Raw genomic sequence first — 16294 nt, forward strand, 5'->3', positions numbered from 1 at the left:
CATAGCCATCACATGAAGTCCAAGACAACGGGACACAAATGGGCTTTCCTCAGTTTCCGTCTACCGACTCCATTCACAAGGTCTTGGTCGGCTCGAGGCTATAGTAGAAGACGCATGCCTAAGGTGCCAACACAGTGGGACCGAACCCGGAACAATGTGGTTGAGAAGCAAGCTTCTTACCACACAGCCACGCCTGCGCCTATATGTTAAGAACAATACACTATTCCTTGTCTTCTAACTCTAACCATTTTGGAAATTTTCGCCAGCAGCAGTATTTTTTCTCATTACTTCTTGTGGACTATTTCTTGTAACCTGCTGTGCTGAGGAAATGGGATTCATTATCGTCTGTGTGAAATGATGCAGACGATAAGATATAAGAAGTGACATTAGACTTGAGCAAGTGACACATCTACTGAAATATCACGCACACACACATACACACACGCACGTATATGCATACACATACACACACACGCACAAACACGCACATACATGCACACACACGTGCATACACGCATGCACACACACACGCACGCACACATACATGCACACACACACACACACCTACGCGCACACCAAGCATGAAAGATTTTTATCCTATCCTATGAGTCCGCCATCTTGCCGCTTTATATAAACCATAAAAGGTGGCGGGGTGGCGGACCCATTAGCTCGTTGCACAGAAAGCCACGAGATATTTCTTCCGATTCATAATGTTCTGAGTTCAAATCACACCAAGGTCGACTTCATCTTTTATCCGTTCGGGGTCAACGAACTACCGTTCGAGTAATAGTGCCAGTGTGATTGACCTGTCCCCCTCCCCTCAAAATTGCTGGACTTGAATTCTGCAATGGTCTGCAATCTCAGTCATTTATAAGCCATGGGAATTGGGTAACAAGCCTTACGAGTCCTAGGGCTAAAGAAAAGAATGTTCTGTCTGTCTGTCAAGAGAGGGGGGCCTGAAGGCCTTGGTTGATAACGACCCTAATCTTGAATATGTCAAGACGAGTGGAGGGCTGTTGGTGTTGGTGGTGACGAAGATGATGTTGATGGTGATGATGATGATGCCGATGACAATGACGATGATGATGATGATGAGGATGATGATGATGAGGATGATGATGCCGACGACTATGATGATTACGATAGTGATGGTGATGACGACGACGATGATGATGGTGATGGTGATGGTGATGGTGATGATGACGATGAAAATTGCGATGATGATGATGATGATTTCGGGCTGATTGTTTTTATAGATTATCCAGACCAGGAAGAACGGTGCCACCTAAAAAGTTCCTAAAGGGACTGGGGGTGGTGGTGGTGGGGCAGATGAAACCCCGGTCATTGGGTTTAGGATGCTGAGTGTAGAGTATCGAATTAGCCTCCCATCACAGACTTTGTGGCAGGCGTGTTAAACAGGGTGATGGATCATGGCCACTACACAACATTAGCCGCACTTCACTCAGTTCCACTTGCAGTTTTTGGGTCGATCAAAGGTTATTGTCGAAGCCATTTGTTCAGTCTGAGTTGCGCCGTGAGATCGAAATCGCAACCACATAATTACCGCACTCACCCTTACACTCTCACACAGTCATGTCACCACCACCACCACCACCACCACCATCACCATCATCATCAATATGAAGGCAGCAAGCAAGCAGAATCGTTGGTGCTTCGGATTAAATGCTTGGATGCATTTCGTCCGTCTTTACATTTTGACTTCGCCTGTCATTCTTTCAAGGGCGATGAAATAGCTACCAGCTGAGTACCGGGCGTCGAAGTAATTGGCCAGTCCCCACTCCGCCCCCCCCCAATTTCAGGCCTTGTGTCTGTAATAGAAAGGATTATTATCAAGATGTCATTCTTCTACAAAGGAGATGATGTTATATCAAATGGTGAGGAAATAGTCAAGAATTCATGGCGTTCAGAATGTTTCCTCCGATGGGAAGTTAGCAAACTTGGGCACCAAACCGTAAATGCGTTAATCGTTAGATAACGAAGTTGACATTTTCGTTAACTAGTTAACTTTAAAGTTAACTTTGGAAATCATTACCAGACTGATTAACTTCCCAATTGAATTGAAGTTAATAGACTTTACAGTTTTGGCACTTTTTAAAGGTGTTTTGGGTGGTTTTAGAGCAAAAACTGCTTCAATAGTGAAATAGAGCGAGAGATAAAATGGTAGGTAGATCTACCTACCTGTCTATCTATCTATCTATCTATCTATCTACCTAGCGATTGGAAGTGGCATCGCATCCGACGCTTTGGCGGTGAAGTTGGCCCTCGACCAACACTTCAACGCCAAACTCGAAGGGTGTGTTGTCAGAGCTAGGATGCATGCTCTAAGGAACAAAGGTGTTGAAGCCGCGCGAGAGGCCCGGGTGGCAGAGGCGCAACAGGGCAACAGAACCACCATTCGGTCTCTGGTAGATGAACAGGGGCGCTAATTACTCGAGCCAAGTAAAATGTGTGAGGCTTTTCAACAGCATTTTGCCCGACTGTTCGGGGCGATTGACGAGCGAGAACGCAGGGTGGACTTCAGTGCCTACCTGCACAGCCTGCCACGACTCTCGACAAGAGAGGCAAGGTGCTGCGAAGGTGCCATCACGGCGGTGGAAGTGCGGGACGCGATGGCAGAAGCTCGAGGGATAAATCGCCGGGTTTGGATGGTCTACCCTACGAGCTTTACAGTTGTATGCCAGACTTGTTTGGAGACGTCTTGACAGCAGTGTACTGCAACTGGCAGCAAAATGGTAGCATCCCAGATTTTGTGAGCCGAGGAGCCGTAACGCTGCTGAAGAAAGAACCAAACAAGGGGGACGTAATAGATAACTTTAGGCCCGTCACTCTGCTCAATGCAGACTTGAAAATTTTGGCCAAGGTGTTAGCCAAGAAGTTGGCACTTGTCATCGAGAAACTGGTCGACAAGGCGCAAACATGTGCCGTGCCGGAGCATCCATGACAACCTCCATCTGATGCGCTACATCATAAACAGAGTAGTTAAGGAACCTGGCATGGGTGGGGCCCTGATAAATTTGGATCAATCCAAAGCCTTCGATAGGGTAGACCATCGATACTTGGAGGCTGTCCTCATAGCGGACGGTTATTGAAAAGACCGTTAGTTGAAAGGACCAAAGAAAGAAAACCATCAACGTAATTGTATATTTATAGATATGACCTTAGTTTTTGTTCCGTTCTCAACCAAAACCGTCCGATGAATGGGAACATGAAACTCTGAGTAACAGTTTTTGTGGTGTCTTTGCAGCTTTTTCAGTAAAGTATATTACTCTATCTCCCGTATTCGAGTACTATATTTTCCCACTTTGTTTCACATTTATGTGCTCACTCTGGTCTATCTATCTGTCTATGTATCTATCTTTTGTGTATAAATATTGCTTATTGTCTAATTATAACAATAATGTATTATTTTCTGTAAGTGCGTACGTTTGTGTGTGTATGTATGTGTGTGTGTGTGTCTGTGTTTATGTATTCAAGTGAACATGTTTATTGCGTGTGTGCTGATAAGTTAAACGCGCGCGCGCGCGCACACGATAATGCTTGCTTGTAATATAATCCGTCAATACAACAGATGCATGCCGTGGGCAGCTGGAATAATTTTGCAGACTCTTCTACATCCTGTTGCTCTCCCACTCAAACCGAACCTGTGTTTGAGACGTCATTGCAGACGAATGCCACCTCAAGGCCTACTGCTTGGATTGGACGGCAGAAAGAGATAGAAAACGGGAATTGCTGTCTCTCAGACATCTACAACCCTCGGTCTCACGACACCAGTTCCTCGGTTTCAATGTCGTTCAAGTGGCCGAGATCATAGCATTCCCATTTCACGAGACACAGGTTCGTTGCAGGATTCAAGGCCAGTAATGTTTGGCGGGAGGGGGTAAGCCGATTACAGCGCCCCCCCCCCCCCCCCCCAGTACATGACCCGAAAGTATAAAGGTGAAGTTGATCTCGATAGGATTTGAACTCAGAACACAAGGAGCCGGAAGAAATACCGTTAAGCATTTTGTCCGGCATGATGACGATCCTACCGGCTCACTCCCTTCACTGCAGAGCAGTGGTTCCCAACCCTTTTTTTTTTACTATGGCCTTTGAGATGATGGGGGAAAAAGAGGGCGGGGCTCTTTAAAAGATTCCTTTTTTTTTCACTTTCACCTTTCCTCACCACCGCTCCCCGTCGTATATATGTATGTATTTGTGTGTGTGTGTTTGTGTGTCTTTGTCACCCCACCATTGCTTGACAACCGATGTTGGTGTGTTTATGTCCCTGTAACCTAGCGGTTCGGCAAAAGAGACCAATAGAATAAGTACTGGGCTTACAAAGAATAAGTCCTGGGGTTGATTTGTTTGACTAAAGGTGGTGCTCCAGCATGGCCGCAATCAAATGATTGAAACAAGTAAAAGAATAAAAGAATAGTGTTTTTTAAAAGAGTAAGTAAAAAAGAATTCATTTTAAAAGCATTCTTTTCCATTGGTAAAATATGTTTTTTCTTACACACACATATTAATATGCCCCCCCCCCCCCCCGGCAAGTTCAAGAAAGAGTAAATGAGAAAAATACTTGTCAACTTGATCAAAGCATTTGGTAAAGTGAATCGTGAGGCCCTCTGGAAAATTTTATCAAAAATTGGTCTTTCTGTCATAGAACAGAATCTTTGCAAGAAAGAATGCTGGCAGCAAAGATATCGAGCAGTCTTCAGAGGCATCTTCTGTTGCCACTGGAACCAAACAAGGCTGTATTTTAGTTCCTGTGGTTTTTTACATATTCTTTTCAATGAAGCCTCAAGATGGAAGTTCAGTAAACTTTAGGAGTAATTTTGATGACGAAATCAATGTTAGAATATCTGGGGCTGCAAATGCTTTCGGAAGAGTTGTCCATTGTCTGTGGGATGAACCCGACGTCAGTCTGAAAACTAAAATAAGCGAATACAAATCTTTCATTCTGAGCACACTTTTGTATGGGGCAGAAACATGGACTCACTACTACAGACATATAAAGTGAGCTCTCATGGCTTTTGATCTTAAATTATTGGAAATATTATCATGTACATTGTTTTGTCTTGGTATGAAAAGATGGGCTACAGCAAATATTCTGCTTAATACCACAGATTTGCTTGTCACTTGCTTGACGTTAAATGATGATGATGATGATGAAATTCAATGTTTCTAATTGAAATAGAAAGCCTGAAATTTAAGGAGAGTGTGAGCTGACAGCAATTGGAGCAGTTTGCTGGTCCCTTTATTTTATCAACATTGAAAGGAAGAAAGGCAAAGTTGGTCTTGGTGGGATTTCAACTGAGAGCCAGAAGGAATACCACAAGGTATTTTGTCTGAGACCCTAGCGATTCTGTCATCCACCAACCAATGCCATGGCAAGTTTTCTCAGGGATGCTTCCTGCATGAAAAACATACAGTTAAGTGTTACAATCGCCAATGGCATATTTTGGATAATCTTTCTTCCCATTATACAATTTTGAGAGAGTCTTAGCACTTAACTATAGATTCTTTACGCAGAAATCTCTTCAATCTGGAGAAAAGGTGTAGGTAGAAGCTCCATAAGATGTACCCAGTGCAAGCTGGGTACACATAAGAGGTGCAGCAGTATCAGAGGAAGGTTAACAGAGAACATAGTCTTTGTGTGTGGCAGATGTACAGGTACAATAAACACTAGAAATATACAGAAAATAGACATCAGCAAATGTCAGTGGGGATACTTAGAAATAATTGATAGCTTCTGTTATCTGGGTGACCAAGTCAGCAGTTCTGAGAGTATAGCTGTTAGAATAAGAATAAGCTGGGCTAAGCTCAGTGAACTTCCACCTTTGTTGGTAACAAAGGGCCTCTCTCTCAGAGAGAAGGGCAGATTGTATGATGCCTGTGTGCAAACTGCTATGCTACATGGCAATGAAACATGGGCTGTGGCTGCAGAAGACATGTGAAGGATTGAAAGAAATGAAGCTAGTATGCTTCACTGGATGTGCAATGTCAGTGTGCATGTACGACAGAGTGTAAGATCTTGAGAGAAAAACTGGGCGTAAGAGGCATCAGATGTGGTGTACAAGAGAGAAAACTGCACTGGTATGGTCATGTGATGCATATGGATGAGGACAAATGTGTAAACAAGTGCCGGTTTCTAACTATGGAGGGAACCTGTGGTAGAGGTAGACCCAGGAAGACATGGCACGAGGTGGTGAAGCATGATCTTTGGATGTTGAGTTCCACAGAGGCGATGACAAGTGATTGAAACCTTTGGCGATTTGCTGTGCTTGATAAGACTCATCAAGCCAAGTGAAATCATAATCATGGACAGTGTTGGTGACATGTAAAAGGCAACCTCTACACTCTTGGAGTGGTTGGCATTAGGAAGGGCATCCAGCCATAGAAACCAAACCAAATAAGATTGGAGCCTGGTGCAGCTCTCCAGCTTACCAGTTCCAATCAAACTGCATGGAAAATGGACACTAAATGATGATGATGATAAATGTCAATCTTTTATTATGAGAAGTCTACAACTGTTTAGTCCTAGACCAGCCCTGATCCAGCAGTCCTATGTCCAAGCTGCAAGTAGCCCGTCTTGTTTTGCCCAAACTCAATGTAGATCCAAGATTATCGAAAACGTCATCATTTTTTAAAATGAATGAAGGCTGCTGTTTTTTGCAAGTCGAACGTCAAGCAAAGCTGCTCTCTCTCGTCGGCACACACACTCTTTTATTTGTTTCAGTCATTTGACCGCGGCCATGCTGGAGCACTGCCTTTAGTCAAGCAAATCTACCCCAGGACTTATTCTTTGTAAGCCTAGTACTTATTCTATCAGTCTTTGTTGCCGGACCGCTAATGTTATTGGGGACGTAAACACACCAACACAGGTTGTCAAGCAATGATGGGGAACACAAACATACACACACACATATATATATATATATATATATATATATATATCACGGGCTTCTTTCAGTTTCCGTCTATCAAATCCACTCACAAGGCTATTGTAGAAGACACTTGCCCAAGGTGCCACGAAGTGGGACTGAACCAGAAACCGTGTGGTTGGGAAGTAAGCTTCTAACCATACAACCACGTATGTATATGATACATATTACATACAGCGTATTATATAGTAGCTGCAAATAGCATGTCCAGTTGTAAATCTATCGAACCTAAGATTCAACTATGAGCGTCCTTGCATTTTAGAACTTCCTCAGTTGGTCAAGGGAGCTAACTTATAAGTTACCTCCCTTTACTAAGACTATATAAACCTGCTGAAACCAAATCTAATTTCTCTGAGACGCTTCTTAGTAAAAAATGGAACAGCAAATACAAGTGGGGAAACCTGGAGTTCATCTTTATTTACGGGGTAAAAGAAAACAGTCTGACAAGGAACCGAAATTGGAATTTTGATGCAATTTGTGGAGAAAATAAGACTTTCTTCCATTAAAACATCTGATTCCATTTTTATGGTGAGAAATGGATGTTGTGAATGACTGGATGTTGTGAATGATTGTTAAAACGAACCCCACAACATAAATGAAAGATTATCCTGGCCTATGAAGAATTCTGAGAATTAAAGGTTCTTGAACCAAAGTCCTGGCCCTGTTGTCAGCATCAACGTGAAAGTAGAAGATTCTTTAAATTTTTATATTTCAAGATTCTGGAGTAAAACAAATGGACGTTGTGACAGTCCTGTTGTTTGCAAAGATAATATCACATCAAAGAAATTTATAGATTTGGGAACGAAAGTAAGATTTTGTGTCTCAATTCAGAAAACTGACCAAAGTTGGGTGTCTTTTGATTTGTAATCAAGATGGCACATAAAGGGCACCGATTGCACTTTTGGAGTGGTTGGTGTTAGGAAGGGCATCCAGCCATAGAAACCATTCCAAATCAGACTGGAACCTGGTGTAGCTCTCTGGTTTACCAGTTGCAGTCAAACCGTCCAACACATGTCAGCATGGAAAATGGATCCTAGATGATGATGATGTAAGGAATCTTTCTTTAATATGCTGTAGTCTTGGAGATTAAACAGAAGCAGCCACTAATTAGTAGTCTCTTTCTAATTTTGGCACAAGGCCAGCAATTTGAAGGAAGGAGCTTATTTGATTCCAGGATTGTGAAGAAAGAAAACGAAAACAAAGAAAATACAATCCCCTAAAATTAGAAACAGGTAGAATATTTAGCATGCGAACAGTAAAGGTTGTGCCCCTAATAATTGATGCGTTGGGAAGAGTTAGCCAAAATATAAAGAAATGGCTGAAGGAGATTGGAATGGAATGCCCAGTAAAGCTCCTTCGGAAGTTTGTCTCTTAGGGAAGACAGCAAGGATCATCAGGAGGGTTCTAAGCACTTGAAAGACTGCTGGAAACTTGTGGATATCTAACGTTATAGGTAGTAATCGGCCATTCCTGCCAGGAACAACACCAAACCTGAGCCAAACCAAAATAATAATAATAATAATATCCAAATCTAATTGACAAACATTTGTTTGAAAAAGCAAAAATATATGAAAAATTTCAGCTGATTGAAATAATGAAAGGAGAAGATCACATTGATGTTAAATGTTTTACTGACCCTGAAAGACTGAAAAGCAAATTCAGACCTGATAGGAATTGAACTCACAGCATAGAAGAATGAAATTAAATCGTTGTAGTTCGATGGTAGACTATTTCTTGTTGTATCTTCTCATCACCATTATCTTTGCTGAATAACAACAAATACATAACAAAAATATAAATACATATAAATGTTATATGTATATTATTTTATAATAGTTGTGTCTGAATGAAGATACATGGCCAAGTGGTTCGGGTGGGACTGTCCTTGCACAAGGCATTTCATTTCAGTTTATTGAGTCCACTCAACTGACCACTGATGTGACCTTCTCTCTCTCCTTAATGGTTGCTCTGGTCCAACAAAGTCAGAACTTCACAATAACATTACTAAATGATCTCTACATATTTAAAGGTGACTATATATGTAACAATGTGTGTGTGTGTGCGTATATATATATATATATATATATATATATATATATATATAATGATATGTAAATGTAAGATCCAAGGATCAAGGTGTAGGAAGTAAGTAAGCTTCAAGCAAGTCCGTAGAAGATATCAAAAAACAACTTCCAGGAACAATCGTGGTTTATTGGTGCAGAAGTTCAATCAGCTGAAAAAAGTTTTTTTTATAGTTCATGGATAGCATCTGGGGTTGCTATGAATGCAACTGAGGGAAGGGAGCAGGTAAAATCCAGACTACATATGTTTCCTGGATAGCAGAATCTCAGAAGTAGTAATTACTCAACAAGGGGTACTCCACTGGCTATTCATATATATATATATATATATATATATATATATATATATATATATATTATAAACACACACAAATATCATATGAAGACATGAATATTTATTGAAATTGATATGTATTGTATTGATACATGGATGTATAATGTGTGAACACACACATAACCAAATATGTGAATATAAAAATTAACAATCTAGGCATAAAGTGTGAATACATACATATATATATATATATATATATATATCTATATATATATATATATATATATATATATATACAATATAGACAGATATATACATATATAGATCTACACACACACACACACATGGCTTAGAGCTAGGAGAAAGAGCAGCCCCTGAGACGTTTGTTTCTGTGTGTGAGTGCAGTGCAAGAAGGACAGCAAAGATTTGCTGTATTTACAATGGAGTAGACCCTGCAAAAGGTAGTAAATGGCCAGTGGGTGATGTGGCTGAGTATACTGTTGTTGGAGTGGTACAGGGCATCTAACACAAGCACCTGTCAATAGAATTTCCCTGAGAGGGCTTGAGTTGAGAAGACACTTCCCTGAGATACCTCACAGCAGGATTGAACCCAGAAGCATATAATTGCAAAGTGAAGTTGTTAACCACTTGCTTAAGTGAAACAAACACTTTGCATAAATATAAACAAACAAAACAATCTTGATCCATGAGAAAATATTTCAGGTAAATTTGGCCCTTTTTTTGGCAATTTCTGATTCTGTACCAAACTGAAAGAAATGTGGGGCCAATTCACAGAGCCACCCTGGTCGGATGGTTGTGATGTCTCGCATGTAGTCCTTGTTCGTTTGTATGACTTCATTAAACACCACCCACTGAGGTGGTGTGTCTGTGTAAAGGACGGACGTTGGGTGAATGTATAAACAATGGTTGTTTCGAATTGTCCGATAAGTGCCATCATAATGTAAACGAGCAGCATTTGCAAAGAAAGCTGCTGCTATGCATCGCTGCAACAATTCCGTGTTATCACCACATGACACTAACTGAACTTTGAACTTTTTTAGCATTTGTTTCAGTTGGTTGCGAATGTTGCAAGCCCGATTCAGTCCCTTCAAGTTTAAATAATTCTCTGCACACCATTGGCTGCTTTTATTGTGTTCAAGGAAAGCATTATAAACATTGACCATAGTAATATGGTCCCCTTCGTGGACGCTAAATTTCGTTTTAGCTCGTTCGGCAGCTTTCTTTTCGTTACTTGGAGACACAAAAACATTTTCAATCTGCATCAGAGATGCAATGGTTAATGCTTCTTCTGTGCATTCAAAGTCAGCAGCTGTTAAAAGCATTTTCGCAAACATTGGTGAGAGAGGAAATTCCGCCATGTTCATACCGAGTGGTGTTGTTAAGTCTCCATCTTCATCCAATGCTGAAAGTGCGTAGAGCAGTTCAAAGCTGTGCAACATATTCATTGCAGGTGGAGCAGAGAGAAAATTGAACCGAAGTACATTTTTCACACCCAGGGCCTTTAACTGTAATATCACAGGGGAAAGCTCACTGCGTTGGATTTCTGGAACTGTTGCTGCTGACAGCTTATTGTACTCTGATTCTGGATAGAGTCGGAATGTTTTTCCATGGCGGACACGGCCAGCACGGCCAGCTCTTTGGTCTGCAGATGCTTGAGATATTGGTACAGTGATTAAACTTTCAACACCAGTTTCTGCGTTATAAGCACGCAGTTTGACAAAACCACAATCCACAACAAAAACAATGCCATGAATTGTGACAGAAGTCTCAGCAATATTTGTAGCAACCACAATTTTGCGTGTGGTTTTTGCTGTTCTGTCAAACACCTTTAGCTGTTCTGATGCTGGTAGGCTTCCATACATTCGTAATACTTTCATTTTCATCTTGACATCTTGGCCCATTCTTCTAGCTTCTTGTATCAATTGATGAACAACAGTTTCAACTTCATCTTGACCTGTGAGGAAAGCCAAAATGTCCCCAGGGACTTCATTATGGTGAATCTTTAGGATTGTCTCCACAGTTGCCTGGACGTAATTTGGCAGAGGGTCAATGGCATAATGGATGTCCACAGGGTAACCTCGTCCTTCAATACTAAGAATTGTTGCAGTGTCCAACTTGGGATTATCTGTTAAATTGGTATTGAAGAAGTTTTTAACTTCGGCAGCATCGAGTGTCGCAGAAGCAATGATGACACGAAGATCTTTGCGTCGAGCTAAAATCTTCTTCAGCAGCCCAATTAGGATATCTGTGTGTTGAGTGCGTTCATGAGCTTCGTCTACCATAATCACACTGTACTTTGTGAGCAGAGGGTCAGAGAAAATCTCTCGAATCAGCATTCCGTCAGTAAGAAAGATGATACTTGTCGTCTCAGCATCATAACACTGGTCAAACCTAACATGAAAACCAATCTGGAATTGTAGAAAAAAATTTCTTGTTAATAAAATTAGAAGACAAACTACAGGTTACTTGTAATTGAATTCAATTATAATAATCAGGACATTTTAATTAGTATTTTGAGATACATTAACTTAATTAGTTCATTAACACACTTAAATATTAAATAGGCTTTATTCTTTAATGAATTCCGATCAAAAGACTGTGGCCATGCTGGAGCACTGTTTAGTTGACCATATTGACCCCAGTGCTTATTTCAGTCTCTGTTTGTCAAACAGTTAAGTCAGAAGACATATAAAGTGACACCATATAAATAAGGGCACACGGACATGTACAGCCATTCACATTCATGGCAGGCCTGGTCCTGTGTCCATGGAATTCCAGACATGCACCTGGTATTGTTTAAACCATGTCTACACAAAAAAGATGAAGACATTTGTCCAGAACCATATTAAGGGTGTGAAGCAAGTTTCCTTCCCACACAGTCATGCCTGTGTCTCAAAATGATATCCTTATTACTTATAAAGAAGTGCTTCATTATTTTGGTTCATATTTAAACATTTTCACTAACAAGGTCCTATATCAGTTTGGTGTTCTTAGATCCAAGGAAAGACACAAATTACTGAAAGAGGAGAATCTACAGTCCCTTGTTGAAGTGTGTGTGTGTGTAGTATTTCTCTACTCATTACCAGCCACAAAGCCTGGCATATGCACTCACCCTGTACTTCTTATGGTAATTCTTTTTTACTCTCCTCACTTGTCCTACTGGGATGGTCAGGAGGACAACTATCTATTACAATAGAAGGATCTTTACTTGGTGATCCCACTGGTGCTGGTACCATGTAAAAAGCACCCAGTTACACTGTGTAAAGTGGTTGGCTTTAGGAAGGGCATCCAACCATAGAAACCATGCCACAAGAAACAATTGGATCTTGGTGCAGTTCCCCAGCCTTGCCAGCTCCTATCAAACCATCCAACCTATGGAAAACAAATCATCATCATCATCATCATCGTTTAACGTCCGCTTTCCAAGCTAGCATGGGTTGGACGATTTGACTGAGGACTGGTGAAACCGGATGGCAACACCAGGCTCCAGTCTGATTTGGCAGAGTTTCTACCAAAAATGATGATGATAATGCTTCCCTCTATACAATGTAAAGTGCAACTAGGGAAATCAAACAACATTTATTTCAGCTATCATCATCATCATCATTATTATTATTATTATTATTTAGAGATTCAAACGGTGTTATTTCTTTACCACACAACTATTTACATTTTCAATGCTCTCAACATTAAATATGTTAACTATTGTTTTTGATGTGGCTGGCGTCTCTGAGTTATCGAGTTTGACCTGCTAGACATAACAGCTACCACACTCTGCTTGATTAGATATTTAGACATGAGTTGTTTAATTAAATATTTAGTATAGTCTTTCTCACCAGGTTACAACAAATGAGTTCAGTTTAGTTTCTAATTAAATCTACGGAAAGTCATCAAGATGAAATAGTTGTGAGGATGAGCAAGAGTGTTACCAATTGATAGGTCTTGGGATCAAATCTGCTGGAGGTATTTTGTGGCTGTTTAGCCCAAGGTCAGGCCTTACTGAGAAGATCCCAGATCAAAGTTGCTCTATTCATAACCATTCTACCATTTACCTACATAACTACTTTTCCCCCTATCTCTGGGCAACAGTCAGAAGATGTTCCTTAGAGATAAACTGAAAGGAGATACATTCACGATGAAAATATAAATTCTCGATTATTTGTCATAATTAAATCAACGGACATTAAGGTTAGAAATACAAAATATTATCAATTGGTAAGGACAAGAATAATGGTTTAAACAACACCTTTATGGAACTAAACTACTACTACTACTACTACTACAACCACTCACTCAGAGACATACTGTGTCTTCTCTGTGCCTCTTCTACCACTACAACAGCATCTGCTTTTCTAAACTATTTAATTACAAACCATTACCCGAATATAATATCATAATATTGTAATGGTTCATATATCCGTATATTACACCTGTCTCTCCTCACTCTTACTGTATTTTACCTCCAATTAATTGCACTTATAGCCCAAACACCGTCTTTCCTTCCTTTTGGAGAATTAACAAAGTTCTCTACCCCAAAGAATAAAATATGAACAGGATTGTAAATAAACGCAACAGTTTGTTAAAGCTGGGCTTTTAATGGCCACAGATTGTTTAACATGAAAGGAATTCGAGATAAATCTTATCCGTTGAATCTGAATCACAGAAGCCAAAGTCAGCGGACCACATCCAGAGCAATGGTGACCAATGGTGGTTTGACCATTACCATCTATGAACGACCCATGGGCTTTGCAAAAACGGCATAATTTGAGGGAATTTTGGTTACTATTTCTAGCTGGTCAAATGACCCTCCACGGATTCCTTAATTCATTCGCTAAACTCCAATTTTTCCCAAAGGTAGCAACTCAATATTACGATATACCTGTATGGCACCTAGTTACAGTTTAGTAGAGTAAGCTGGAGTTTCACTCATTACATTGCTAGAGGTGGCACCTTTGTTTGACCAGCAGTCTGGGTTAGCTACTTTATTCATTCTAAATTTATAACTCTGAACTCACTACCGTCTGATTAACTGTATAATTCTTAATTAGAAGTCGTGTGGTAATTCATGATTATAAAATAGGAAACTATATTTCTATTTTAAATGAAGTGAAACAGTTTCAACAGGGAATCGAAAAGGGCATCGACTCTACACAAACCACGTTTTATTATTTACGCAAAAATAAATAAAACAAACTATTATTTAGGCAGAGGTTAATTATTGTCGGAGAGAGTGCAATTAATTGCCCCAAAGTTTTCGTTATATCTGACAGGCATTTATTTTACTGAACTAAGGGAATTGAAAGGTAACAATGATGACCCTGGCTGGACTTGAACTCAGAACATAATGGGACATAACTAGAAAACTGCCTTCAAATGACTGTCAACGAGACTAAATATTTTAAATAACTTAATACAACATCGTGTTGTTACCTTCGTCACTAAATATTCAGCAACAACAACAATAACATCAACATCAAACTGACCTCATCACCGAGCATTGTTCCTCGTTCTTCTGAGACTCTTTTGGCCAAAGTAACAGCGGCCACACGCCTTGGTTGGCAAACAGCGATTTTGTAACGTTGTCCAGTCCAACCAGCCTCAAGCAGATACTGTGGTACCTGGGTACTTTTACCACAACCGGTATGACCGACAATAACAACAACAGGATACGTTTCCACCAAATAAAGAATGTGAGTTCGTAAAGCGAAAACGGGCAGCTTTTGCCGCTGTTGTTGAATTGTCATCGATAAATAAGGATTATAGACAGCATATTGCTCTCCACTTTCATAGACTCGTTCCTCTTGGAGGATAGATCTCGGATCTTCATCTCCAGGGCGCCAAAACTTTGGTTTGAATGTTGCCATAACTTTAGTCCGGATTCGAAATCAAAGCATGAGTTCGTGTTTCACCGGCGGTGAAAACCGGTGAATGAGGAAGGCAATCCCTTGTTATAATTGTGTAGAGACGTTACGAAATCAGGGCAACGTGTTTGTGATTGACAATTATTTAAAACTTACCCTCGTTTCTACACTTTAGATTTTAAGTTTCACACGTACGTTTTAAAGATTAATCTTAGTTTAATTCTACAAAATGAATTAAAATTTTGTTGGGAAAAATAACACCATTTACGTAAAAGAAAAAAATTACACAAGTAAACTTTAAGAAAAAGGTAGTAATTAAAATAAAGATGAGCAGTTATTTTTGTTCCCCCGGCTTTTATTCTCTAACGTGTTTTTTTTTCTAAGAAAGAAGACGTAATTTGAGGGATGTCTGGCAGTTATTTCTACCAATCTAGCAGCTTCTACACAGTTTCTTGCATAATCGAGTTGCAAAATGTGGTACAACACATTAAAGGATATATCATCTTAGATTTAAAAAAATAATAATAAGGAAAAACTATTTCACCATTCCTTGTTTTAGTACATTCCATATTTGGAATTATCGATACTGAACAGATATTTTCCTATGTGTTATGTGACACCGGGAAAAGTTTGGAACAGAGCAATAAAGATCCAAAGTGTTGAGGTTTTCTTTAATTGGAAACAAATTTTTGGAAATGTTTAAACACAAACGGAAAAATAAGAAATATTGATTCCAGTATTTTCAGTTATAAAGATTCGATTCCTTCCATAATTTATTTTGAAATTTCAATTTCGTTACTTTTTCGTCAACGAGAAACAAAGATCTCATTAACACTGATAATGCTATTATCAAGTTAATTGTTTTGTTAAATAGCAAAGTAAGAATTAAGGGAGATAATAAGTTAAATATTTTATTATCTCCCTTGGGCCGATGAATGTGAAGTTGCGAACACTGAGAACAAATTTCCAATAATATAAAAATAAAGACGATCACATTGGAAAATAACATTGTGTCTACCCGTTAACAAAAACAACAAAAAGTTCAGACTGCAGGGGGCTTGATAATTGTGTAGAAAACGAATATGACAAAAAAAAAAAAAAAATTGCGCAAAC

At 39.7% G+C, this 16294-nt stretch overlaps 1 protein-coding gene across 1 annotated transcript; it reads right to left on the reverse strand.

Moving 5' to 3' along the window:
* Positions 1-8557: 8557 nt before the first annotated feature.
* Positions 8558-15274, reverse strand: LOC106867644 (putative ATP-dependent RNA helicase DHX35). Its single transcript, XM_014912574.3, has 2 exons — positions 14804-15274; positions 8558-11728 (listed from the first exon to the last, which is right to left on the reverse strand). Exons 1-2 carry the CDS (start codon positions 15182-15184, stop codon positions 10019-10021), a joined length of 2091 nt encoding a protein of 696 aa, XP_014768060.2. The 5' UTR covers positions 15185-15274; the 3' UTR covers positions 8558-10018.
* Between the last annotated feature and the right edge of the window lie 1020 nt (positions 15275-16294).

Source organism: Octopus bimaculoides, chromosome 1 (assembly GCF_046866305.1).
Source record: "Octopus bimaculoides isolate indiv1 chromosome 1, ASM4686630v1, whole genome shotgun sequence".
Lineage (NCBI taxonomy): Eukaryota > Metazoa > Mollusca > Cephalopoda > Octopoda > Octopodidae > Octopus > Octopus bimaculoides.